This window comes from Vitis vinifera, chromosome 19, assembly GCF_030704535.1.
Source record: "Vitis vinifera cultivar Pinot Noir 40024 chromosome 19, ASM3070453v1".
NCBI lineage: Eukaryota > Viridiplantae > Streptophyta > Magnoliopsida > Vitales > Vitaceae > Vitis > Vitis vinifera.
This window is the reverse complement of record NC_081823.1, coordinates 1689681-1716804: the sequence shown is the minus strand read 5'-3', so window position 1 is coordinate 1716804 and position 27124 is coordinate 1689681. Positions and strand designations below refer to the sequence as shown.

General features: G+C 36.6%; 3 protein-coding genes across 8 annotated transcripts; 1 reads left to right on the top strand and 2 right to left on the bottom strand.

Moving 5' to 3' along the window:
* Positions 1-2242: 2242 nt before the first annotated feature.
* On the top strand, positions 2243-4498 carry LOC100252035 (protein trichome birefringence-like 31). Its single transcript, XM_010645837.3, has 5 exons — positions 2243-2699; positions 3199-3370; positions 3464-3663; positions 3752-3898; positions 3989-4498. The coding sequence occupies exons 1-5, from the start codon at positions 2326-2328 to the stop codon at positions 4350-4352; spliced, it is 1257 nt and encodes a 418-aa protein (XP_010644139.1). The 5' UTR covers positions 2243-2325; the 3' UTR covers positions 4353-4498.
* A 105-nt stretch (positions 4499-4603) lies between these two features.
* LOC100246901 (uncharacterized) lies at positions 4604-13160 on the bottom strand. Of its 4 annotated transcripts, none has more exons than XM_010645836.3 (9): positions 13033-13160; positions 11671-11759; positions 10730-10925; positions 10277-10454; positions 9915-10114; positions 7387-9751; positions 7190-7303; positions 5396-5547; positions 4604-5053 (listed from the first exon to the last, which is right to left on the bottom strand). In XM_010645836.3, exons 3-9 carry the CDS (start codon positions 10829-10831, stop codon positions 4856-4858), a joined length of 3309 nt encoding a protein of 1102 aa, XP_010644138.2. In that variant the 5' UTR covers positions 10832-10925; positions 11671-11759; positions 13033-13160; the 3' UTR covers positions 4604-4855. The 4 variants fall into 4 exon arrangements, with proteins under 4 accessions (XP_010644138.2, XP_059591348.1, XP_010644135.2 ...); XM_059735365.1 differs by having other exon boundaries at positions 5396-5544; XM_010645833.3 differs by having other exon boundaries at positions 9915-10454.
* Positions 13161-15069: 1909 nt separating this feature from the next.
* On the bottom strand, positions 15070-26914 carry LOC100248626 (uncharacterized). Of its 3 annotated transcripts, none has more exons than XM_019217177.2 (2): positions 25457-26914; positions 15070-16835 (listed from the first exon to the last, which is right to left on the bottom strand). In XM_019217177.2, exon 1 carries the CDS (start codon positions 26805-26807, stop codon positions 25458-25460), a length of 1350 nt encoding a protein of 449 aa, XP_019072722.1. In that variant the 5' UTR covers positions 26808-26914; the 3' UTR covers positions 15070-16835; position 25457. The 3 variants fall into 3 exon arrangements, with proteins under 3 accessions (XP_019072722.1, XP_010644134.1, XP_002285377.1); XM_010645832.3 differs by lacking the exon at positions 15070-16835 and adding an exon at positions 21655-21937; XM_002285341.4 differs by lacking the exon at positions 15070-16835 and adding an exon at positions 21655-21926.
* Positions 26915-27124: the final 210 nt, after the last annotated feature.

Genomic DNA, 27124 nt, shown 5'->3' with positions numbered 1-27124 from the left:
AATAATAGTAACCATAATAATAATAATAAACTATAATAATAATAATAATAACAATAATAATAATAACAATGATAATAATAGTTAATAATAATAATAATAATAACAACAATAATAATAATAGTAATAATAATAATGATAATAATAACAGTAACAATCATAATAACAACAATAATAATAATAACAGTAACAATGATAATAAGTAACAATAATAATAATAATAATAATAATAGAGATAATATCATAAACCCCATACCCTTGAGCCCAAGCCCACGTCCAACATAAAGAAAACCCAATCCACAAGCCCAAGCCCGAATCCAAAACTAAACACAAAATTAGGTCTGGGCTGCAACTCAAATCTGAGCCCAAAGTCTTCATGGGCTAGCCCAATACAAAACACCAACCCAAAACCTATCTCCATCACAAAATTGGGCCTAGTGCCCCAACTCAAGCCCAAGCCCAAACTTCATCTTCTCCACAGCTCCTTCTCCACCCGAATATCATCCTCAAAGGGAGCTCCCACCACCGGCGGCAAGATGGAGAGAGAAGTCGTGGCGGTGGTCCGGCGGCATCCAGAAGGTGCCGCCGTCACGGTGGCTGGTGCAAGTGCCCACATGGCTGGAGCGGTGATGGCGGCTGGTGAGGAGCAGTGGCGACAGTCCCGGGGTGCTTGCAGCAAAGAAAAAAAATGAAGGATAGGGCGGCTCGCGTGCATGGGGCACTGCTTGCATGGGAATCCAAGATGGTGAAACAAATGGGTATGAAGATGGGTGGCGACATTATTGATAGCATGGACGACTGGTGATAATGGAGATATGAATCACAAAGTGGTGGGATGGGTATGAGGAGTTTAATGAGAGAAAACGGGTGTGAGAAGTTCAGTAAGTGCAAGTGAGAAGTGCATGAAGATTTTTGAGAGGATGGGAGGTGGATGAACGACCTGGTTCACTGAACCTCAGCAGGTTGGTTAGTGAAGGCATTGTTCCACCAATCAGACAAAAACAGAGTGATAAAGAGATGGAGAAAAGCATGGAAATATAGAGTGAACCTAGCTATATTTCATGGGTAGTCAATAGAGCTGGGGGCAGGCATCATAAACATGGGACAAGAGCATGATTCTTTTATCCATATCAAGTTCGTGAATGAAGTCACGCGTCAAATGTTCGCAGGGGAAGCCCAGGAAGCCAAAGAAAAATTAAACAGAGCATACATACACATAAACAGCTTTAGCAAAACAAATCAGTATTTTTTTTGTGCCCAAACCGATCAACAGAAAATAAATCATACCTATGAACCCAGAGAGTTTCTTCTGTGTGGCAGCCCAGGCCCCCCTGTAGCCTCCTGCTCCTCAGATATCTCCTCTTTCTTCTTTTCTCTTTTTCCTGTTTTCAGTCTTCCTCCGCAAGTCATGTCCGTATCCCGTCCCATCTGCCGCCCGAGAGCTATCCTCATCAGTCCCCTTTCACTTCTAGCCGTCCTCCGGTCTATCTTTCTCCCCTCCCTCTTCTCGCTTCCAGCCATCCTCGGGTGGATCAAGAAAGCAGAAAAGAAGAAGAAAAAAAGAAAATGGAAAATAATAATAAAAAAAACCCACTAATGCCCCCCCAGTTGAGGGGGTCTACACTCCCCTATATAATGATTAAATAATTTTAAAATATATAAATTTATAACTAATTTAAATTATATTTGATTTTTAATATATTTTATAATAAAACTAAATATTCACTTTCCTTTAACATTTTTTCTTTTTTAGATTTTTTATATACTATTTTAAACTCATTTAACTCTTTTATATAACAATTAAATAATTTAAAAATACGTAAATTTGTAACTATTTTAAATTATATTTGATTTTTTTTATAATAAAATTAAACATAAATAAATCATTTTCCTTTAACTTTTTTTTCTTCTGAGTAATTTCCTTGCAACCAAACACTGGAGGAAAAATGAAGGAACTTCTTTGTTCCTCGTCTATAGTAGCTTTGAAAAGAAAAGAAACTTTCATTTGCAGACAAGAGTCGACATATCCTCAATTTTTCACAAAAGTCTGCATGCCATCAAGCCAGACAGAAAGGCAAATCAAAGCATAGAGAATGGAATATCAGGTATAGATTTCAACAGACAATTAACCATCAAGACCATACTTAAAACTCAATCTATAACATGGCACCTAACTTCACCTATCACCAACTGGTGGGTGCATGGAGACCACTCCCCTCCTCATATGCTTAGGACTCAAGACTAGTCCTCTCAAAACAAAGCACACACATCCCAATCTTTCATCTTCTTCTTCTTCTTCTTCATGCCCACCTGCAGCCCTAAATAATCATGGCACTACCCTCCATCGATCGTCGGATTCAGTCCCTCTTTCCTGTGGCACTGGCCTCTTTTCTCATCCTAGGGACCGCGCAGCTGGTCCTTGATGCCATGAAGAGCAACCACAGCCAAATTCAGCAGCTGTTTTACTCAGTTGGGAGGGAAGAGCACAGGAGGTTGCCTGTTGTTCTTTCTAAGGAAGATAGGATGGATGAAGGGTGCAATGTGTTTGAAGGGCAATGGGTGTGGGACAATAAGTCATATCCCCTCTATACAGAGGAGAGCTGCCCTTACTTGGTGAAGCAGGTGACTTGCCAGAGGAACGGAAGGCCTGATTCTTTGTATAAGAATTGGAGGTGGCAGCCTAGAGCTTGTAAACTCCCAAGGTATACACTTGCATTTCAACATTGCATTGCATGGAATTTCAAATCTCAAAGATACAAATGATGGATATGTTTAATCACCTTGTGTGTCTAACCGATTTGATTTTAGTTGACTTTTGGGTTAAATCGAAGATAGTTTAACAAAGTATCATGCCTTAATTTAAGGGCATAAACTTGAGTCTTGTGCATAAATGAAGTTAGACTTTAGGGTTTTGGCTTAATGGGCTTGATATGTATTATTAATTCATTATTTAATAACTTAAGCAATTCAGATGTTCCCTAAAATATAACATTTTTGGAGATACCTACTTTAAGTTTAGTTAAATAAAAGGTAATTTTGTCCAAATGAGGTTATATTCAAAGTATTCAGATTGCGGGATTATCTCATCACTTTAACAAAACATTCCATTAGAAAAAATGAAGAGATTGTTTCAAGAATTTTCATGAAATGATGCCATTTTTCCGCTCTTTTGTGTGACATGAAGATCTTGAAATATTTTAGGTTCAATCCAAAGAAATTATTGGAGATTTTGAGGGGGAAAAGGCTGATGTTTGTTGGAGACTCAATACAGAGAGGCCAGTTCGAATCACTGGTCTGTTTGGTACAGTCTGTGATTCCTGATGGAAAGAAATCACTTGAAAGAATACCTCCCATGAAGATCTTCAAAGCCAAGGTACTCAAAACTTTGCCTCTCTCCTCTATAGAGTTTTATCCGATTCTTAGCTAATTTTAGTAACTTTTCGGGTTTTACTGGGATTCATTCTAGGAATACAATGCCTCGATTGAATATTACTGGGCTCCCTTCATCACTGAGTCCATCTCCGATCACGCAACGAATCACACTGTCCTAAAGCGGCTAGTCAGGCTAGACTCCATAGCAAAACACGGCGAAGAATGGAAGAAAGCTGACATTTTGGTGTTTGAGAGCTACGTATGGTGGATGTACAAGCCTACAATCAATGCGACGTAAGTAGATTTCCTCATTTTGTACCATTTTGACCTGTTCGAAGAAGCAGTTCAACAGAACTCGCCATGTTTCGGCTTTTTGTTCTAGGTATGGATCAAATGCCAATGTCAAAGAATACAATGTGACAGCTGCATACAGAATGGCATTGGAAACTTGGGCAAATTGGATAGACTCCAACATCAACCCTCAGACTCAGAAAGTCCTTTTCATGAGCATGTCTCCTACACATCTATGGTGAGTTTTACCCAAAGTTGCTATGAACAAACCCGTCAAAACAGCAAAAGATATGAAACCCTAGAACATGATCTATGTTTTCAATTGTAGGAGCTGGGAATGGAAGCCTGGAAGCGATGAGAACTGCTTCAATGAGACGAAACCCATCCAGGGTCCATACTGGGGAACAGGTTCTAATCTTGAAATAATGAAAATAGTTGGAGATGTGTTACGAGATCTAAAGATTGATGTGAAGTTTTTGAACATTACCCAGTTGTCAGAATTCAGGAAAGATGCTCATACCTCGGTTTTTACTGAACGGAAGGGCAAGCTCCTAACGAAGGAGCAGAGATCTGATCCGAAAACTTATGCAGACTGCATCCACTGGTGCTTACCTGGAGTTCCTGATACATGGAATGAAATTTTGTATGCATATCTATTACAAGATTACCGAAAATTTTCACCACCCCAATGACAATGAAGAGCAGAGCATGTATAAAAGCAAGAGGATCTAATGGCCATACTGCGAATTTTAGGGATCAAAACTCCCCAACATGAGCGAGTCTTCAACATGCAAATAAGAGAGGAATGGTATCATCACAACAATCAAATTTATTATCTGTAGCATCCCTTCATGAGCTTAGGCCTTTGGCATCGAGGATTCTATATCCAGGAGCAATATGAACAGATACGAAGAATAGTATACGAGGAAGAACACGAAGCAAAAGTCTGTAACTGGGTCCATACTGATATTGCTAACTTATAAAAACATTCATGCAGGGAATTGCTTTGCAATTTAGAAAAAAATAATACCGCTCATTGTCAGTTTAACTAACTTATTATATCTACCCTAAAAAGGGACTTCAACAATAACTTATTAACATCAAGTGGCATCGTCATCAAAATGTTCATCTGCACAGGCAAGGGGCTGCAAAACCAGTAGGTCGCAAGGTTATCTACAGGTGCCTCTTGTCTTATTTACAGAAGCTCCCATTCGGAGTCACATGAATCATGGGTAGGAGGTTTCTTTATGTGCACCTGCTCGGTGGTGGAAGGTGGTAAAAGATTTTGTGTGTTTTGGCTGGACCCTCCATCCACATCTCCATACCAAATTGCTAGCTGTTCGTACTCCTTTGCTCTCCTCTTCTTTGAAGTAAAAGCATCCTGGATTCTTTTCTGGTAAAGAGGAGATTCACTTAGACTAGATTATCAAAATGACAAAAAATTTATACAAAAGAGTGAGGAATATAACATTCTAATGAAATGCCATTATTCATACACAAGAATTAGGTCATTTTACTTTTTTGGAACCAAACGCCATTAGCATGTATCAATTTCTCGCCATATATCCAAAAGCATTTTTTTTAGAAACATTTTTTTAATATACCTTTTTAGTAGTGCCCAAGGTAGTAGAACTTCAGGCTTCTATGATATGTTGATTGGGACAAGCCATTACATTTACATAGCACCATCAACGGCCTTGATACAGATAGATAAATAGAGAGAGAGAGAGAGTACCCTGTATGATCTGAGCTCTCGCAGTCTGCGAGAGACAGCATAAAGTTCTTTGTTGTCCACGAAGACACATTCATCTTCAGGCCCCACCTTGTCAAACAATTCAATAGTATCCATGCCAGAAATATCATCACCAGAGTCACCTGACTGTCCTGCTACAACTTTCTTACATCAGTTTTATACATCTAAAATGCAACATAGATATTTGCGAAAGGTCAACTATGGAGAAAACCATCTAATACCAGACAGTAGCATGCCCCACCACACACTATGGTGAATCAAGATCGCAAAGGTGCAATAACACTAGTAGTACTAGATGTTTTTCCCACCTCCAGTTTTTCATTCAATCAAAGTAGCAGAACCAATGAATGAATATACTACCATCACTTCTTTGACATGACAAGCACATTCACATGCATAAAGTGAGCTGAACAAACATTAGGCTTGCCTACTGAAGGTCACCCCAGCCCTACACAATGATATCTCAACCTTCACTTTAAGAACCATATCCTCGCCCAAATCTTCAACACAAATCCAGCATTAAGGGGCATTTAGAGTGGTAAAAACTAAGATGTAAAAAATGAATGTTTGCTTTAATAACATCTATAATATGTAGATTCTTGTAAAGTGATGCATTCCAGTTTACTAGGCATTCATAGGTTTCTGGCATGTCCAATGGGACTATCTCCACCTCTATAGCTTCCTTCCCCTTGTACAAGATTTACAAGATGGAGAATTCTATCTAGCAACCAAGGAGTCAAACCTGTCTGGTACTGTCATGCCAATTTCCTATCCTTACATTAAGCTTTGACACTTAACACTTTGGTCCCATAACTTGAATCAAGGAAAAAGCTGCTTCTTAGAAGCAACATAAAGACCATGACCTCTAGTCCAAGCTAGCTTTGGTTTCAAAAACTGCATCCAAGAATCATATTACTTCCTTAGCCTTCATGAATGCACCAAAGAGTTACATGATTGAAAATTTGTTACTGCACCTAAACACATCTTAAGAAACATGACCAAGCCACAACATGGTCAAGCCACAAGTCCCCATCCACTCAAGAAGACACAAGTCTAGCAGCAAATTTTATTTAAATAATTTTTGCAATTTCTTGCTTTTAAGAGGTGAAGTGAGCATTTGGTTGCATTGCAATTTCTTTTCTTTCCAAAAACAGTAAATGATCAGTTGAATCCATTTTTTTTCTCATTTTTTAAGCAAAAGAAACATGGTTGGTAAACTATAATTATTTTTTATTTACAAAATCTAAACACAGTAAAAATGCACTTGGATAAGTTACCAAATTCCCATTTTTTATTGGGGGAAGAGGGCTGAAGGGCAGCAATTGCAACAGTGACAGTTATGCCAGTGTCGCACAATGGTATATGTTTAACAATTAGCACTGCTGCAACTGCAAGACTTCAGAATAAACTTTGGAACACAAATTTCTTTTCTCCAGAAGTTTTGGAATTTTAGAGAATAATAATAAAGGTTCACCAAACACATTTTTGCAGTTGGTACTTTTTTTTCAGAAAACAAAATCAGAAAATGGCAGCACAACCAAACCAGACTGGAAAACAGTTATTTTTATCCAAATACCAGCACAAGATTTAATCAAGGTGAAATAACCCATTTTTTGGAACCAAACAGCAGAAATATGGGTCTCACATTTAATCTTCTTTTCCACAGATTTCTCAACAATCAAACAGAACATAAATATGACATCTAATAGTTCTAAGTAAAAAAAAGAAAATATAGAAAGAAAAGATGAGTTCACATCATATATTTCCATCACATACCAAGTTGAAAAGAAATAAAAGCCTCTAATTGAGTAGACTCCCAGCTCTGATCACACTTATTTCCAGTAGACCCAGACTGAGGTGCTGTGTCATTAATTTTGGAGGTGTCTAAACCTGCCAAAACATAAATTAAGAAAGAAAACTATGATAGGAAGAAAAGTGAAACTGTAATTTTAGAAGATTCACATAATACCCACCATTTGATTCCACACCACAGAGGGAAGCATGTCCTGTCTCAGCCGACCCATTCAGGTAGGGTGCAATAGGGACTGAGTTGAAAGATGGGAGATTGCTGGGGACATCAGGAACACAAAGAGCATCCCCAACTGGATTACAAATTTTCTCTTCTTTAATGAGAAAGTTTGCTGGTGAAAGTTTGGACAGATCATAAGCTTCTGTTGCCAGGGAATTACTGGAGTAAACAAGTTCCATGTTGGCTATTTTGCTCTCACTAGAGTGTTCAGAGGACAAAAGAGTGCTCAAACGATCAGAAACACAATCAGTTTCATCTTCAGAATCACTACATGTTGTTCCCAATTTTTTGGAGGATTGGAACCCTCCATCATGAACTGATAAAGTAGCTGCCTTGTTTTCACAAGTTTCAACTGAAAGGACTTGTTCAGCAGATGGGAGAGGATTCAAAGGATCAGATGCACAGCCAGTTTCATCTGCAGAGTCACTACAAGTTTTTCCCAATTTTTCAGGGGATTGGAACCCCTCACCATGAACTGAACAAGCAGGTGCTTTGTTCTCATTAGTTTCAACTGGAAGGACTTGTTCAGTCGACAGGAGAGGATTCAATGGATCAGATGCAGAGTCAGTTTCATCTGCAGAGTTACTACAACTTGTTCCCAATTTTTCCAGGGGTTGGAACCCTTCACAATGAACTGAACAAGCAGGTGCTTTGTTCTCACAAGTTTCAACTGGAAGGACTTGTTCAGCAGACAGGAGAGGGTTCAAAGGATCAGACGCACAGTCAGTTTCATCTGCGGAGTTACTACAACTTGTTCCCAATTTTTGGGGAGATTGGAACCCTTCACCATGAACTGAACAAGCAGGTGTTTTGATCTCACAAGTTTCAACTAAAAGGACTTGTTCAGCATACAGGGGAGGATTCGAAGGATCAGATGCACAGTCAGTTTCATCTGCAGAGTTACTACAACTTGTTCCCAATTTTTGGGGCAATTGGAACCCTTCACCATGAACCGAACAAGCAGGTGCTTTGTTCTCACAAGTTTCAACTAAAAGGACTTGTTCAGCAGACAGGAGAGGATTCAAAGGATCAGATGCACAGTCAGTTTCATCTGCAGATTTAATACAAGTTGTTCCAAATTTTTGAGGGGATTGGAACCCTTCACCATGAGCTGAACACACAAGGGCTTTGTTGCCACAAGTTTCAACTGAAAGGACTTGTTCAGCAGATAGGAGAGGATTTGAAGGATCAGATGCAGAGTCAGTTTCATCTGCAGAGTTGCTACAAGTTGTTCCCAATTTTTGGGGGGATTGGAACCCTTCACCATGAACTGAACAACCAGGTGTTTTTTTCTCACAAGATTCAACTGAAAAGGCTAATTCAGAAGACCAGAGAGTACTCAAATGATCAGAAATAGACTCAGTTTCATCAGCAGAGTTACTACAAATCTTTCCCACACTTTGGAGGGATTGAAACTCTTCACCATGAACAGAACAAGTAGGCGTTTTGATCTCACAAGACTCAACTGAAGAGGCCAGTCCAGAAGACCAGACCATACTCAAATGATCAGAAATGCACTTAGTTTCATTTGTAGGGTTATCAGAAGTTGTTCCTATTTTTTGGAGGGATCGGAACCTTTCACCATAAACTGAACAAGCAGATGCTTTGTCCTCGCAAGATTCAACCGAACAGGCTAGTTCAGAAGACAAGGGAGCATTCAAATAGTCAGAAACAAACTCAGTTTCAACTGCACAGTTACTTCCCAATTCTTCATGTGATTTCAACCCTTCACCATGAACCAAACAAACAGGTGAAACCTCAGATAGAATCACCTGCGTATTTTCATGATTTTTGTCCACAGATTCACTGGAAAATGATGGTTCATACAAATCTTTCTCACCACATGATTTTAACCCCAAAACTTGATGTGAAAATGGCTTCTCCTTCTTGAAATTTTCTTCAACACCCACATCTGGGTTTTCATATTTTGGAACATCACCATTCTCAACTAAAGACAAGCTGAACTCTTCTCCTTCAATGGAATTCATAGAAAGTTCAGGCATCAGTTCAACTATAAGGTGAAGCTCACTGAAAGATAATCCATCAGCCCATGCGTTCTCCATGGGACCAATTGCATCCAGATCCACAGGTAGCTCTTTAGCATCAGTATCTACAAGATTTTCCTCAATACCTGTCAATGACTTAATATAGGTTCTGTTCTCATCATTTTGTTTCAGAGGCACTGCTTCAGCTTCATGTTCTACAGGATCCACTGAAGGAGTAAGTAACTCTTGCACAACATCAGAACAGAACTTTTTCATACTTTCACCTCCTGTCTGGACCTGGTTTTCAACATGCTTAACTGGATCCTATAAACAGAAACAATTAAAATAAAGAAGGAATTGATAGCTTCAGTGAATGAATTATATTTTCTGGAATGAATCTAAATTAACAGGTACTGCACAAACCCAGCCAAGAGCTGTCAGTGTGCATGGCATTCCAAACATCTATTAAAATGGGAAAGTAATTTACCTGTGCATTTTCATGATTTTTGTCCACATATTCACTGGACAATGATGGTTCACACAAATCTTTCTCACCACATGAGTTTAACCCCAAAACTTGATGTGAAGATGGCTTCTCCTTCTTGAAATTTTCTTCAACATCCACATCTGGGTTTTCATTTATTGGAACATCGCCATTTTCTCCTAAAGACAAGCTGAACTCTTCTCCTTCAATGGAATTCATAGAAAGTTCAGGCATCAGTTCATCTACAACAAGGTGAAGCCCACTGAAAGATAATCCATCAGCCCATACTTTCTCCATGGGACCAAATGCATCCAGACCCACAGATAACTCTTTAAAATCAATATCTACAAGATTTTCCTCAATACCTGTCAATGACTTTATATAGGTTCTGTTCTCATCATTTTGTTTCAGAGGCACTGCTTCATCTTCATGTTCTACAGGATCCACTGAAGAAGGAAGTAACTCTTGCACAACATCAGAACAGAACTTTTTCATACTTTCACAACCTGTCTGGACCTGGTTTTCAACATACTTAACTGGATCCTGTAAATGGAAACAATTTAAATAAAGAAGGAATTGATAGCTTCAGTGAAAGAATTATATTTTCTGCAATGAACCTAAATTAACAGGTACTGCACAAACTCAGCCAAGAGCTGTCAGCGTGCATGGCATTCCAAACATCTATTAAAATGGGTAAGTAATTTACCCCCACCCACACATGACACCAAATCATATCCCATGGAACTAGTAGAAAATGATAAAAGAAGTTAAAGCCATGATAGTGAACACTTAGAAAAATAAAAAGAAAAGAATTATACCTGACTCACTATATTATCAACCTCCTGGCATATAGCCTCAAACTTCTGATATATGTTCCCAACCCAGGCTATACCTTTAAATTTTAAATCCATGGCAGACATTTATTATATTGCTGGAATCGATGTCTTGGAAACCTCAACCTTTGCAAAATGTAAAAGAACAGCACAATTCCAAGTCTAGGATGATGCTGTAAAACTGCAGAACAAAAGTTTTGTCAAGACCCAGACAAATTAGATTTTCTGAATACCAATTATGTCATATTTTTCTAGCTAGAAAAATGTATGAAAGCTAAAATAAAGAAGAATCCCCACAAAAGATGCCATATGAACTAGATAAATAAACATTTCACAATGCTTAAAAATGCTACAAAATCCAATATTCAAAAGGAGATATCTGGATCCATCATTCCAATCTTCCCAAACCTATGAAATAAGAAAGGCAAGTGTATTTCCAATTTGTACCAACTACTTTCAAGATGAAATTTGTGGGAAGGAAACAATAGGAAGGATTTATTTATCCTCTAAAGCGCCTCTATAGCATTTCCCTTGTCAGTCTAGTGCAATAAAACTTGATAACTTGTAAAGGTGATGAAGCAGAATTTACAGATAAAACAAGAAAATGAAGTGTGTGCAAGACACATTAAATTGGGCTAAGCCTAGGGCTTAAATGGAAAAAAAAAAAAAAAAGAAAACAAAAAAAAAAGGAAAGAAAGAAAAAAGAAAGCACCCTGAGTTGTCAAACTAAGAAGAAAAAGGACCAAACAGTGTAAACCAATATAAGTTGAGGTGGTTATAAAAGTGAACCAACAGGGCATAAGAACATAGGCTTAAAATCAAAATAACTTTGACCGAAAAATAAGTTTCCTGACAGAAATCAATAACAATTATCACTCAAGAATGGAGCTATCAAAGATATATTTGTTAAGCCTAGAAGACCTTACCTGTGTAACCGGAAAGTCAGAGCTGGCTGGATATGATAGTAAAACCATGGTTCAGTTAAAGCACAGAATCCAGCTTACCCCAGCAAAGTCTGACAGAGCAAGATTAATTCATCATCTTGTTGCAAATGCACAAATAAACTTATTGACTTTCAACGACATGGCAGCAAGATTCCAAAAATGATGTAAATTAATAAACTGGTATAAACAGAAACATCTTGGAGGTGACGTGAGGTTCAATCCAAGAAAACAGATAAAGAACAGATCCCACAAACATCAACAACAATAGTAAAGAACAGCCACAGTGGCTTTTAAGGACTCCAGTACTAGATTATAAGTGGTTGACATTCATGTCTTTAACTTAATAATTCATTATCACAATAAAATAGGCAATTTTAATTCTGATTTCCTAGCTAACAGAACGTGATCTTATGTCAACATACCAAGTTTATTGGAACCCATCATCATACAGAGAGCCCAAGTTCACAAAATTATATACACACGAGCACAACATAGACAAAAACACACTCACAAACATTTTTCTACTCTTGAACATCAAGTTAAAATTGTAATGAACCCAAATGCTAGGCACCCAACAACATATACAATCCAAAAACTTTCATACTTTGCTTCTTCATATGATGAAAAAAAACAGTACACAAGACTAACATATTGTATCTTTCCAATAATTGAACATTATGCATATGAGCATACAAACAAAAGATTTTCTTCAGCCTCAAATGATAAAAAGAAAATTAATAATAATAAAAAATTTTGAACTAAATGCAACCAAAATGAATTCCCGAACACATAAACCTCGTGAACATGTACAATTAAAAGATGTTATCAAACTCCATAAACCCAGAAACTCAAAAAACATCAAAATTCAAAACTTTACATCGTTTTCTCAGTCCAAATAACCAAAACCAAAAACAAGCGAGAGTACTACATTATTATCATCCCCAATCATCACCAAACAGTACACACCCATATCCTCACAAGCGCAAATTTCCAAGTCACAACATTATGAAAAAAATAAAAATAATCTTATAAAAAAAAAAAGATATACCCGACTGTGAAAAATTTAAAAACCTGCATTGTTTTCATAGTATACCATAAGAATTATGCAAAAAGGTGCTGAATTTCACCATTCCATTTTCTTACAGTACTATATTTATGCGAATTGACAGTGGAAAAAACACAATGTTACCAAGAACTGAGTCAACACGACGGAAAAGCCTCTCCAACATTGCAAAAAAAACAAAGAAAATTGAACCATAAACCCTACACAAACTGAACATAAAAGCCCCAAATTCAACGCAAATAAGCCGAGTAAGAAGGACGGCGAAGAAGTGATGGGCTTACCAGTGACCTTAGATCGCCGTCGACGACGACGGAGACGCGATCGTCGCCGGTGAGGGCTCGACGCGAGAGGTTTTAGAAGACACAGGAGGTTTATGAGAGTGGGCTTCAGGCATACAAGGAGTTTCGGTTATGTCATTATGTTTAGCACTATATAAAACGACGTCGTTTCGATAATCTCCAAACGGTGTCACTTTCCGCAACCACTGTTAACCTCCCACTTGATCGGCTCTAGATGCAAATACCTAACGCTAAATTTGGGAAGGCAAGTGGGTTTTCTCTTTAATTTTTTCAAAAAAAAATATTTTTCTTAATTTGTAATTTTTTCTAAACTTACATAAAAATTTAAACAAATTTATCCCACAGTTATTATTTTGCTAAATTGTCCCATTATTAGGGATGTTTGGTTAGAGGGAAAGTATCAATAGGGTTAGAAATTAAAAGAGCAATATATTGATAATTGGATTGAAAAGAAGAAAATTTGAGAGAATTTTTTTGGAATAAAGTAAAGAACTTTCCATAATTCATTTAATAATTTTGTTTCCTTCATATCTAAAAGATAATTTTTTTTCTCATCCATTTTTTTAATTTTTTTTTTAAAAAGTGAAGTTAATGATTAAAAAAATTTAAAAATTATTTTTCCATACTTATTTAAACCTATTTTATTTATTATTTTTCTTAGTTTAAAATTTTATAAATTACTAATTAATTTTCATTACATTTACTGTGATGATAATTTTTTTAATTAAATTTTAATGTTAAGTAATCGAAAATAAATTTCATTATTTCATAATTAATATTTTTATGATTGGAGTTTACACTTACACACTTAATGACTATTTAGTATGTATTTTTGAAAGGCATCCAGAGAAAAGTTTATTTAGAAGGATCTCCCCATATATTAGTTAAATTTATATATAATTTTTTTTATTTTTGAAAAAGTAAGATTTGATTCACTGATATAAAAATATATAGAAAATAATTTTCAAATATTTTAAATTAATATTATCTTCAACTATTTAAAAATAATTTATATTACATATAACTTTTACCAAATCATCCCATTATTCCCAAAAATACCTTTCAACTATCTTCCAATTCTAATCCTAAATATTCTATTTAAGTTTTAAATAATTTCTGTCATTTTACATATTTATATAATTATTTCTTAAAATAATCATTAAAAAATCAAATTAAAACAATAAAAAATAACTAAAAGAATTTCTTCAAAACCCCATATTTTCTATTATTAATAAAAAAATACATTATTAAAAACAGAAAATAAAAAACAATTTTTCATCACGTGTTTTCTATACTTTTTATTGTGGAGAACAAAAAGTTATTATAAAAAAAATTCCCAAAATTGTCTAATTTTCATCCCACTCTTGTGTTGATTCATTTGTTTAACAATAACCAATGAACTAATTTTACAACTAAAATTAAAAAATATAGGCTTTGATTGCCAACTATTTTTTAAACCAGTATTTTTGTTTCACAAAAAAAAAAACCAAAAGAACAAAAAAACAAAAAGCAAAATACATTTAACAACTTCTAGTAGTTTTTGAGAATCATTTTGAAAAATAATTATATACATGAAAAATAATCAAATTAAAAACAAGGCACCAGTTGGTAAAACACATTTAAAAACATAAAAATCATGTTAAAAGGCATTTCAATTCTCAATTAGACATTGAAAATCAGTTTTCAAAAACAATCAAAACTATTTTCAAAAACACTTCTCGAAAAAGATAGTTAACATATTTGATAGTGATTTTAGAAAATGTTTCTACTCCTTTTAACACTTAAATTTTTTTTATTTTTTAAGCATAAAAAATACTAGAAACACTTCTTAAAATCACTACCAAACGCACTTTAAATCATTAGATTATTCATCTAATGGAAAAGTGGACCCAATTTTCTTCCAATAAAAATCTTCTACATTTTCTATTTCCCGTCTCTTCCAATACGAGTCTATGGAGCCTCATGATGCTTCAATTTCAAACTAATAAAATTATAAGGGAAAAAAGGAAAAGTGAACAATAGGTCACAAAAAATGGACTTAAATTAAAAACCAAAAAAAAAAAAAAGTAAAGTTACATACAAAGGTTTCCTCCATGTCATGGGTTTTTCCAAAATGCAGTAAAATATTATCTGCCTACACATTTCAGAAAACTCAGAACCAATTTGAACTGCAATTGCTGGGGGGACCGGTTTGAATTTCTGCAAATGTTAGTATGTGAAATAATTCACATATGAACACATGTTCACATCATTGTTCTGTCATGCCCAGCGGACTCAGAGACAAGACACCAGAGGTTTTCCGGCACAAAATTCACAGAAATTTGAACAATTGATGAGAGGAGGAATATTAACATTAATCCGAATCAACGTGAAAACACAATTACTTAGAATAAGAAGGAAACAACTAAAACTGATGATCAATGTCACATGAACCTAAACAGTCACTTGAATGAAAAAGGTAACCCAGATTGATCCAAGAATACACAAATGGTCATACTAATAGATGCAAGGTTTGGCCTATTTGACAAGGGACTTTAAGGAGAGGAAGCAGAACAGTCTGGCCTTCTTAACCTACAGAACAGTCTCCTACAAGACATTGAGCTTCTGGCACACTAATCTTGAGTACTAGGGATACAACAGGTCATTCAATAACAAAGCCACTACATTTTGGGAATTCAACAGTTTTCATACACACTCAACTTCATAATAAATCAGAAACAAAAGTCTGGACAAGGCAACCAAAAGGGAACAGAAGTGTAGGACAGGCAATAACACCATTTCTGCACAATCCAAATTTCCCACAGAATCATCACTGGTACAAATACAAGGTACAAACTCATGGAATCTTTTCAATGAAACAAAAACACCCACTAAAAAAACTCCAAACCTCATGACCCTATGAATTTAGGCACATCTAGAAAAATGGACAAACCAGAACAGGGAGCATAATCAAATATGCATCAAGAAGCCAAAAGGAAAGCAAAACCACCAAAGACCATACCAAATATTCCACCACATCGCCCATCAACATCTATACCATTATCTTCTTTTTTTTCCTTGATAAGCACACAAACATCCATAGCATTATGAATAGTCGATTCTCATGTACAGAGCCCTTGGCAGATTTCATATTAGATTTTACAAAGCAAGAAAGGTGTTTAAAACTGGATTGTATTTTAAATGGAAATTGAAAGGTAAAGGAAGAAGGGCAAATAAAGGAAATTACACAAAAGGAAAGAAAATAAATACAAGGGGCATAGTTGTTAAGAACTTATTATGCACAACATAATTAATAAAATCTAGCATATCTTAACCTTAAGATACATAAATGATACATGATATGATGCATGATACAAAACAATACATACATCTTTTAACTATTTTTCAGTTCCTAAGAAAAATCATATTCAAAATTTTTTTTTCCTTAAAAGAATCCTATTTTTTTTTTTATAGATAAACGCACAAGGATAAATTAGACAAAGGGTGCTTGAAAGGCGACCCAGAGCATATAGGGAGTATACAAGCGTCATCTAAAAACAGGAAACAAAAGGGACAAGCACTCACCAGCCCTCAACAAGAACCCAACCAGTCCACAAAGTTAAACAAAGTTAAGGGGCCCACAACTATAGAAGATTTAGCCCAAGAAAAGAGATTACAAATAAAGGAATTTTTCAATCTTTGAACCAACAGGACCTCATTATCAAAAACTATCATATTTCTTTCCTTCCAAATCGTCCAAAATAAGCAAAGAGGAGCTGCCCGCCAAACCTTTCTTGCTTCTTGTCCTTAAAAGAATCATAATATTACTTGTTAAACAACTGTACCCAAAAAGCTACATTCCTATTGTGGAGTGCAAGTGCATGAAATGTTCAAAGTGAATTTATTCTTGCAATGAACATTATAGAATTGTCATGTAAATTGAATATTAACATTGAAAAAATGGTAATTGTCGAATAAATTTTTTACTATATATATATATCAACAATACTAAGACATATATATCAACAATACATATAAGTATACATGTGATTAATCTATGCTTTAAACTCATTTTATTAAATTAAAATCTTCAAAACTCCATTGATCAATGTTTTTAAATGGTACAGCATAATTTAACTCCTTAGATCCAATTATCTCTCTTGAAATTGATTCTATATTATTCTACACTTCATGCTTCCGATATATATGAATTTCACCCATGTAAGCATTTATTTATTTTGTTTTTTGCATGAAGAACTACACGTGGATACAATATAAGATACAAAAAAAAAAAAAAAAAAGAGGATGTGTTTCACAAGGCAACAACTATGACAAGGAATTATCTACAACACAATAGTATGTGTGAATATAATATAATATATATTATTTGTGTGATGACATGCATAGGAGCGATGGTTTAGTTGTGCATATCAAGAAGACCCTATCCTTTTTCACACCCCCCCCTTTTCTCTCTCTCTCTCTCTCTCTCTCTCTCTCATATTGAGGGGGAGATTAAGAAGCACCACACTGAACAAAAGTCATGCCATTCCCTAGGCATAGGGTTTGTGAAGATATTAGCTATTTGATTATGAGGGAGACAAGGCATAGGAGAATATTTTGCAAAAGAATGGATATGGTGTAGATCTACTTCAACATACTTGATAAACTCATGATAGAGAGTATTCAAGGCAAGGATAGTACCAATGTTGTTTGCTTAAAATGGTGTAGTTGATATAACAAGAACCTTTGGGTCTTGAATAAGTTCTTGAAACCAAACATTTTCAAAACTATCTCAATACAAAATCGTACTTAGACTTCATCAATGATTTTGATAGCCAACCTTACTTCTTACACTTCCAAGATATTAAAAAGTCCCCTCTAAAAACATACACCAATGGCCCCTGAAACATCAAGTGTCTAGGCACCTTGCCCGACAACGTAGCTGATGAGGAAAAAAGAGGAGTATGGATGCAATGAACGCTAATGAATGACACTATGGTAAGGACAAGTTGTCAAGTATGTGACACAAATAAATGAATGCTGTGGAACACCAGGTCTAGTAATGGTAACAAATATCATATATGAGATTCCTACCTAAGGCATTGGTATAACGAAAGATTAAAAATAGAAGCACCATAGTCACATTAGATTGGTCAATTGGATCAAATCTAGAGTAATGTTATTGGCTAATAATAATACCAATATTGGAATAGGACACTTCTAATACTAAAGGAATCTGTACCAAGAATTTTCATACAAAAAGATGAATGAAGAAATTGTTTCAACTCTTTAATGCCTTTGCTATCACCGCCCATAATGTTTATACCATCACGTATATTAACAAAACAATGAGGTCATTTAAAGTTTTCCTTGAAATCCAATGATGAAATGAGGTTCCATTGAAATCTAATTCAGCTATAATTGATTGAATCTTAGCAATCAAGCATAAGGAGCTTGTTTCCATTCATGAAGTGATTTTTTAAGTTGGCAAACATGATTTTGTGTCATCTATGGATATTAAGGAGGAACCTCATGTAAACAATTTCTTTAAGATTGTGTTGAAGAAATGCATTCTTTACATCTATTTGGCGTGAAGAAAAATGGTTGACAGATGCTAATAGCCAAAAAGGTTCACACATTAATACAAAAGACCCATTGAATTTTCTCTCAACAGAAAAACAAAAAATCCATTAACTCAAGTGATTGAAGAATCTAGAGGACCAACAACCAAACACCAAGCATGATTATCTTCTAACACCCAAAGTTTTGCCCCCATTGTCATACCCTAACATTCATGTACCACCTTGCTTATAGTCAATTCAAACTTGTCAAACCATGCATTGGGAGTTCATTTTAATCCATAAAGATATTTTTTGATAAACATGATTATGGTTTGAAAATGGTTATCCAAGGGATTATTTCCTGTACACAATTTCTTTAAGATTGGTTAAGAGAAATGCATTCTTTACATCCATTTGGTATAAAGACAAATGGTTGACACATGCAATAGGTAAAATCATTCACCCCATCATCATTTAGGCAACTAGTATTGAAGTCTCTTCATGGTCAATTTTGTACCCTCATTCACAATTGTGGTCCATTAATTGAGTCATACCCAAAGAGCCACTTTAACTTAAAATATCAAAATCCATGTAATCCTAATAATTGAAGAATTTGGAGGTATAGGAACAAAACCCTTCCCAAGTATTATTACCTTGCAAGGCTTGGAATTTCACTTCTATTCAATATTCATGTTCCATTGCTTGCTTATAGTGTGTAGGAATATGAACTTTGGAGACTAATGATGTTATGGTATGGTTGCCTACAAAGGATGGTACTTTTTCTATTAAGTCCTACTTCTCTTTGGCAAATAGGAAAGCAGAGTAGCTACCTTATGGAATTGTTTGGAATTCTTGGGTGCCTCTGAGAATCAACTTTGTTGCTTGGGAAGCAACTTGAGACAAGATTCTAGATCAACTCACAAGGAGGGGCTGGAAGATTCTTAATAGATGCTTCTTGTGTAAGGAAGAAGAAGAAACAAGTGACTATATCCTCATTCATTATTCAAAAACTTGTCTTCTGTAGCAACTAATCTCTGCACTTTTCAATATTTAATGGGTGATGCACTGTTCAGTTAGAGAGATCCTTCTGAGCTGGCATGGGTCCTTTGTTGGTAAAAAAGAGGAAAAAGACTTGGAAGGTTGTTCTATTGTATTTGTTTCAGACTTTATGGCAGGAGAGGAATAAAAGGGCTATTGACAACTATGAAAGCATAGACCACACAATTAAAAATTCTTTTTGGTATCTTTTTTAGGATTGGATTAGATTGTATATTGACGATGGTTCTTTATCGTTGTTAAACTTTGTTGATTGGATAGATTTTTGGTAAGAGCGCGATAGCAAGTTTTTATGTCTTCGCACCCTTTTTGGTCTTTTATCTATTTTGTATACATTGTGTATACTCTCCTTTTCTTAATACAAATCTTCTTTACCTATATATATATAAATAAAGGAGTATGGACTTTCTCCAAAGAAGAAATACCATATTGTTAAGGTGAATAGTTGTATGTTGTTGGAGGTCTTATTAGGAGTGTAGATTGACCAAAGTGCTTCCTAGGTTATGTATCTCAATAGGAGGTTCAAAGGTTGATGACGGATTTAAACTTTTAAGGGTCTTTAGAAATCTAGATGAGGTGTTGGTACACAAAAATTAGTAGTAGGCAAGAAAAAGAGGACTCTTGATTCCTCAATTGGAATGGAAGATGAGCCAATGAATTCATAGCTTTAAGAGTTATTGAAGAAGAGCAGCATAGCACTTGATATGAGGGATCATAACAAATAAATTGAATTTGATCTTCCACATACAAGGTTTTAAAAGAAGCAACAAAGGTATGTACAGCTGGATTGTACCTCACATAAGAACTATATGAGTGAGAGAATAACAATAAGGGAAATCACACCCAAGGAAGGAATACACAAATACAATGAACTACATGCAAGACCAGAAATCCATATGAAAAACCTATGCTAGTCATATCTAGGAGTAATGATCTAGTATTTCATTGGATTAACAAGATGGCCCTATTCTAGTTCACATGGTCAATCTCAATTGGCATGAACTTGGATTCCATAAGAAAGGATAGGCAACAAAGGGATAAAATTGATTTTAGTTTAAGCAAGTGCATTCAAATTCCTTACTTTATTAGCTACAGACTACAGTGTCAACCATCAAACAATCCAACTAAACAAAACCTTTACAAATCATATATGGGCATGAAATGAAAATACTAAAGGAAGACAAAATCCAACACAACTAAAAAAGTTGAATCGTTTTTTTAATAAGAAAATAAAAGTTGTATCAAGAAGGGGGAGTGGATGTTGGATATTTAGGAAGTGAATTGCGTGCACTAAAAAAAAATATATCAACAACAACAAAGACAAAGGCCCTCTTACAATCTAGCCCTGTCACCAAGAAATTGACACACTTCCAACCAAACCCCACAACCCACCCTATAGAAAACCCCAAGAAAGAAAAGTTAAAAAAAAAGGCTTAGCCCCTCAAACAATCAAACAAGACCTTTACAAAGAACTCCTTTAAAGCCTCAGCCAAGCATTCAATGTCCTCAAAAATTCTATGAGCATTAAATTCTTGACCAACAAAGGTATCACACAAGAAAACCAAAAGAAGGAGAATACAAGATGCTAAAAAATGTGACCCCTGCAATGTATGAGATAAAGGTTAGCCAAGTCCTCCTTCCACTTACACAAGCCACAATAGCAAACCAAGGACTGACAAACCCCCTCATCATTTATCACTATAGTTATTTACCTTGAGCTTTACTCCTTCCACTACTATCCATAGCATACTTACTTCTTACATTATCCATTTGTTGGTAATTTAAATTTTAGACGGATCATTTCTTATGAAAAAATGCTGACAGCCATAAGGTATACAAAATTATAAATACATATTTTACCCATATGCAACCATAGCTATAGCTCTTCTCACACCAAACCACATGAGCACCACCCAAATTAAGAGAGAGCCAAACAAACCACCACACAGGGAAAATTGCAAGAATGTAAAAGAACAGTTTTAATATCAACCACCATACACTTAGGCAGTAAAACTTAAATCCAATACTTATAATATGAAAATTATATTATTTATAATATAAAAGCCAAAAGGCACATTGGTTTCAGATAAGAAGTACAGAAACTAGTCTAACTCAGTAACTGACTACCATCATCACTCAGAAATGATCCACATGTCAAAGGTGCAGATGAACTGAAGAAGTGGCCTTTAATGCACAGGTAATAAACTCATCAAACGAGAATTTATACGGTCTCCATTCACGCAATCACCAGAACCACTAAAAGCATCTGCGCCCAAAAAGCTGTCAAACACCTGAATCAAACATCCATTCACAATTCAATCCATCATTTCACATTCATCATGCAAAACAGAGCTCATGCTAACTTAAAGCAAATTATAAAAAAAGCAAACAACTACTGCACCTTCTTATAGAAGCAGCTGAATACATGATATACTAAATTTCTTCCCAACCAACCAATAAGTGCAAAATGATTTCATATAATTCAAGGCATTGATAATCTAATTTCTACATTTAAATCTTAAAAACAAGACCAGCATGCAAACAAGCAGCCAGATACATATGGTCCTAATTCCTATCCACTTCATGTTTATTACTCAGTCAGAAAGGGACAGCTTCTTATTCAGAATTAAAACAATAACTTTTATTAAAAAAAGTTCCAAGTCCGATTTTGAATCATAGCAATTTGAATAGAAGTTCTAAATCTAATTTCAAATTATATTAAAATAATTCAAACCAATAACAATTTTCTTTCTTTAACGCACAGAGATTAGCAGAAACCTATGACAAAAATATATTCAAGGAGAACAAAGTGGAGCAAAAAAAAATTACATAGCATTCACAGGACATGTATATCAAGTTTCCTTCCTATTTTTGGTGCACCTGTTTGTGGGGTGGGAGTAGAGGGGGAAGGGGGTATGGGGGGTACTACTGAAAAGGTCATTTGAACTGCCAAGCCAACAAGCAGGACCTGGATGTCACCTCTATAAAGGCCCAAACATACAGCTCAGCAACAACCATAGATAACTCCAGATCCCTAACCTAATATACATCTATCCTTACGTAAGCAGGCTCTGAACCAAGCAAGATCCAACCTAGATGCACCTACAGATAAAACAGCCATATAAAACAGCACTAAATACAACTGGAGCCATATACTAACATCCCAACAACAATCACTTATTAACGGGATCCAGAGGCAACAAGAAGATGCTAGCTTTAGGTTCTTGGAGTTGAGAATTGCAGGAGCAAGAGATTTCCATGAACAGGATCTATATGGGAATTCTCCCAGGCAGCCACAAATCTGAAAATATTGAGGTGGGAAACTCAAGTCCTTTGTTTTTACTCAAGTTCTGTAAATTTGTATTGAGTCCTTGATGTGGGAAACTCATATACAGTATACTAACTTAAATCTAAAAGCCTCAAGTTTATTTCATGGCTATTTTAAGTATTCTAACAAAGCGCAGAAAATGTATTGTAACTCATTCAGTACATCTAAAGCATAAACATGCAACATGATCAAGCAACATAGATAACAAGAAGCAGAGACTAACTACAAGAAGTTTCCATGCTTAATAATACCCATGCAAAGAATTCTTAATTTAATGCAAACGAATGGTAATAAATAGAAGAAACCCCAACAAAACTAATGATGTAAAATCAATACTGGATGCCAAACCCAACTGCCCCCCCCCCCCCTCCTCCTTCATTTTCCCTCTTGTTAAAGCTCATTCATAATCAGTAAGAATGCCACATACACCATTTTGATTTTACCTCCTTAAAAGACATTTTGCTGTGTAAAGATTCTGCTCCTTAAAGGTCAATATTTGTGTTTATTTTAATTCTGAACTTCACCATAAATATTGGCAAAGAAAATTCTTATTAAAGTGAGTTCTCCACAACATTCTATTTAGTGTTCACCGCTTCCTCACAGGTGCTAAAGTGATATACAACAAAATGAGACACAAAATAAAATAAAATAAACTAAAGAGGTTATAAAAACAAGTACAGTGCCCCCAGCGCTCTCTTATAATTATTCTCTTGTTAGAATTCATTCCATGTTATGACCTTGCAAGAGTGCCCCAAACCATATTTATTTTTAACTCCCTAACAACATCTAGGTTGGAGAGATTGTGCTCCTTTAAGATAGTTGTATGCTGTATTCAACCAGAAAAAAACAAGAACAAATTAAGGCAACATCTAGGCTGCCCATAGAATGAATATAAAGCACTACATAACTCATCTGTGAAGACAATTCTTCAAACCAAATTCCTCTTTCTGAAGACAAATTCAAGTAATTTTCAATACTCAACTTCCCCATGCTGTGGGTGGCTGAGATGCCATACAACAGCCCTACCATTAATCAAGCTAGAATGGAAGCAATATCAATGGAAGATTTTTATGCACAAATGTCAAACCAAAAACAACACTAATTTCTGGAAGGGTATCATTAAAAAGAAAAAAATATATATATTACTGCTTTCTGGAAAAGAAGAGAAAAAAATGTAGTAGTGGAAACCAAGACACCAAGAAGTCCTCCCACAATGCAGTAGAAACAAAATACCTTCCCATGTAACATTTAAAAGTAATAAATCCTACAACGCATGACTAACAACTCACTCAGCTAACACTTTGGCTTTAACTTCCTAACATCTACACTACAAGCTAACCCACAATTGAAACATTGAAATAACCATACACCCGGTTAAAACCACAAACTAAGCAACAGCAAAGAATGGTTTTCCATATATACAATCTTTGTAGGGTTCCCTGAGGCCTAGCTCAGGTGGCCAAGGGTTAGGGTGAGGATGAGGAAGGTTTCAGATTTGATTCCATATTTCTTTTTTAAGAAGGAAAAAAATACCCAAAAAAAAAAAAGGAACCCAACAAAAAAATTTGTACAGTTCATAGTTTTCCAAACAAGTTCACCAAAAAGGATTCTTGTCTAAAACTTGTTTAGAAAAGCCAGGTTATTAAAAGTCCAATCCCCTTTGTCATCTGCATTTACAACTCAACTATGGAATACATACACCACAGTATAATAGCTAAATTATATATCACTAAATGAAAAACCTGATAAAATTTTGGTAAGACCATATTTGAGCACCTAACCTAGTCAAATTTCAGGCAGAACTAAGTGTTCAACCCAAATTTTGTCATCCAAAAGAAACCATTAGAATGCCATGTATCAGATTAATCAAGCACTCATAACCCCCAACAAACCCACCAACACCTCCAAAGTCGCATCACTATCTGCTCTGCTCAGGTATAAAACACCCATCCTTACAAATTCAATTAATTCATGTCTAAAGATATGAAAGAGACAAAAGGAATGACAAGAATTGATGAATACCGCAAAACATACATTCCTGTACAGGAAGAAATCATCAGAAAGCAACATGCATAGCAAGTAATTTGACAATAAATTACAAGACAACAATGAAAATTGAAACAAAGCCTTGAATTGTCCCTTAGAAAGCTAGCCATATAAAACAATTATAAAAATAAGAGAAAGCAAAGGCAAAAAACACAAATCAAGCACAAAAGGAAACACAGACACACGGACAAGCAATGCAAAGAAGGCACAAGGATCACCATACAAGATCCATGGAGAGGAGAAGACAAAGAAAAGAAATAATCAACTAGGACATTTACAAAGTCAGAAGAGTGGGAGGTCTTCACATATCAAGCACAAACATAGCAAGACAGTCAAACTAATCATCAAAGCACGCAAAATTCCTACTTCTCCCAAGTGACAGACAAAATCATAAAAACCAATCTGAAACCTGAAAACATAAAAATGCAGAAACTACCTCAATAGTAAGGGGGGCCGCTTGGGTACATTCCCCCTGGTGGAACCCTAGGCACCGGAGACGTCCCTGCTGGCTGATGGATCTGGCTAGGATAGGCCGAGGAAGATGACAGGCTATAGTGCCCACTATCAGGATACCCACCTGAAGGCATTCCAACAGTACTCGGTGGCAACCTATACAATGAAGACCCACCTCCAGCAACGCCCAGTGCACCACCAGCCACTCCTAATGCCCCAGCAGCACCTCCCAATCCTCCAGCTCCGCCCAACCCGCTATAGCCTGCTGAATTGGGCCCTCCATAGTGGGCAGAACCATAAGGACCACCCAACCCAGCACCATACCCAGCACTGCCACCCAAAGATGATGGAACCTGACTTGACAACCCCGGCCCACCACCGAGCGATGATGGCAAGGATGAGTTCAAAGGATGGTGATGACCCAACGGTGGAGGGCCACCGGAAAACCCACCATACGCAGAAATCCCACCTGGCCCACCAGGATACTGCGAACCAAGAGAACCGGGCATAGACCCCTGCGGTGGCACTCCAAGCCCGTCACCGTGTCCCGCTTCTCCAGGAACCCCAGTTGGCGCCTGAGCAGGACCTCCGGTCTTCCCCTTCTTCCCCTCTATCGCCAATTTGCAAACCAGTTGCCTCCCATCGATCATCTTCGTTGGATCGACTAAAGCGGCCTGCGCCGCCTCAGCAGTCTTGTACACAAAAAGAGCGAAGCCCCTCGACTTCCCTGTCTGCTTATCAAACCCTAACGGCCCCTCCTCAATTTCCCCATAGGACGAAAAGTGCGCCAACAGCCTATCCGCTGGCATATCCACCGGCACGTTCGCCACATAAATCTTCCGCATGGACACATCCACCGCCGACGCGTTCGAGGCCGGACCCGACAACCCGGAAGCCGCAAGCTGCGTAACCGTCATCCTCCCATCAATTTTCTTGCTGGGCTCCTTCAAAGCCAGCAAAGCCCCATCCACGTGCTTGAACGTCACAAACCCGTAACCCTTACTCTTTGCCGTGACCTTATCGAGAATCACCACGGCCTCTTCGAGCTCGCCGTAGGCAGAAAAGAGCTGGCGAAGCCCTTCAGTGGTGGTGTCCCAGCCGAGGCCGCGGATGAACAACTTGCGCTGGGTGAGGTCGCGGTCGGCGATAGATCGGATGGCGTCGAGGACGTCGAGGTGGCGGACGGCGGCGTTCTGGAGGATCTCGAGAAGTTGATCGTGACCGAAGGGCTCGATTATTTTGCGGGCGTCTTCGGGAGCAAGCTTGGTGAGGGAGTCGCCGTCGGTGGATACGAGGCCGTTTTCGTCCATCTTCCTCTTCTTGGTGGCGTCCATGGTAGTGAAAACCCTAACCCTAGAGAGATCCTCGGTTAAACCCTAACCCTAGTGGAGAACTCAGACAGTTGTTGAAGAGTAAAGACTTGGGAATGTGAGCAGCGTGTTCGGAAGGTGCCGTTTATAGGACTTGGAGTTGGGCTTGGAATTGGGCTTGGGCCGGCCAGAATTAGTCCTAATTAGTATTCAGGGTCCGTTTGATTTTCCCACCTATAATCTTTAAAGTAAAATAAAATAAAATAAAACAAAGTTATATTTTTTTAAACTGATTTGATTTGTTCTTAAAGGCCACCAAATCTTAAGATGGTTTGTTTGAG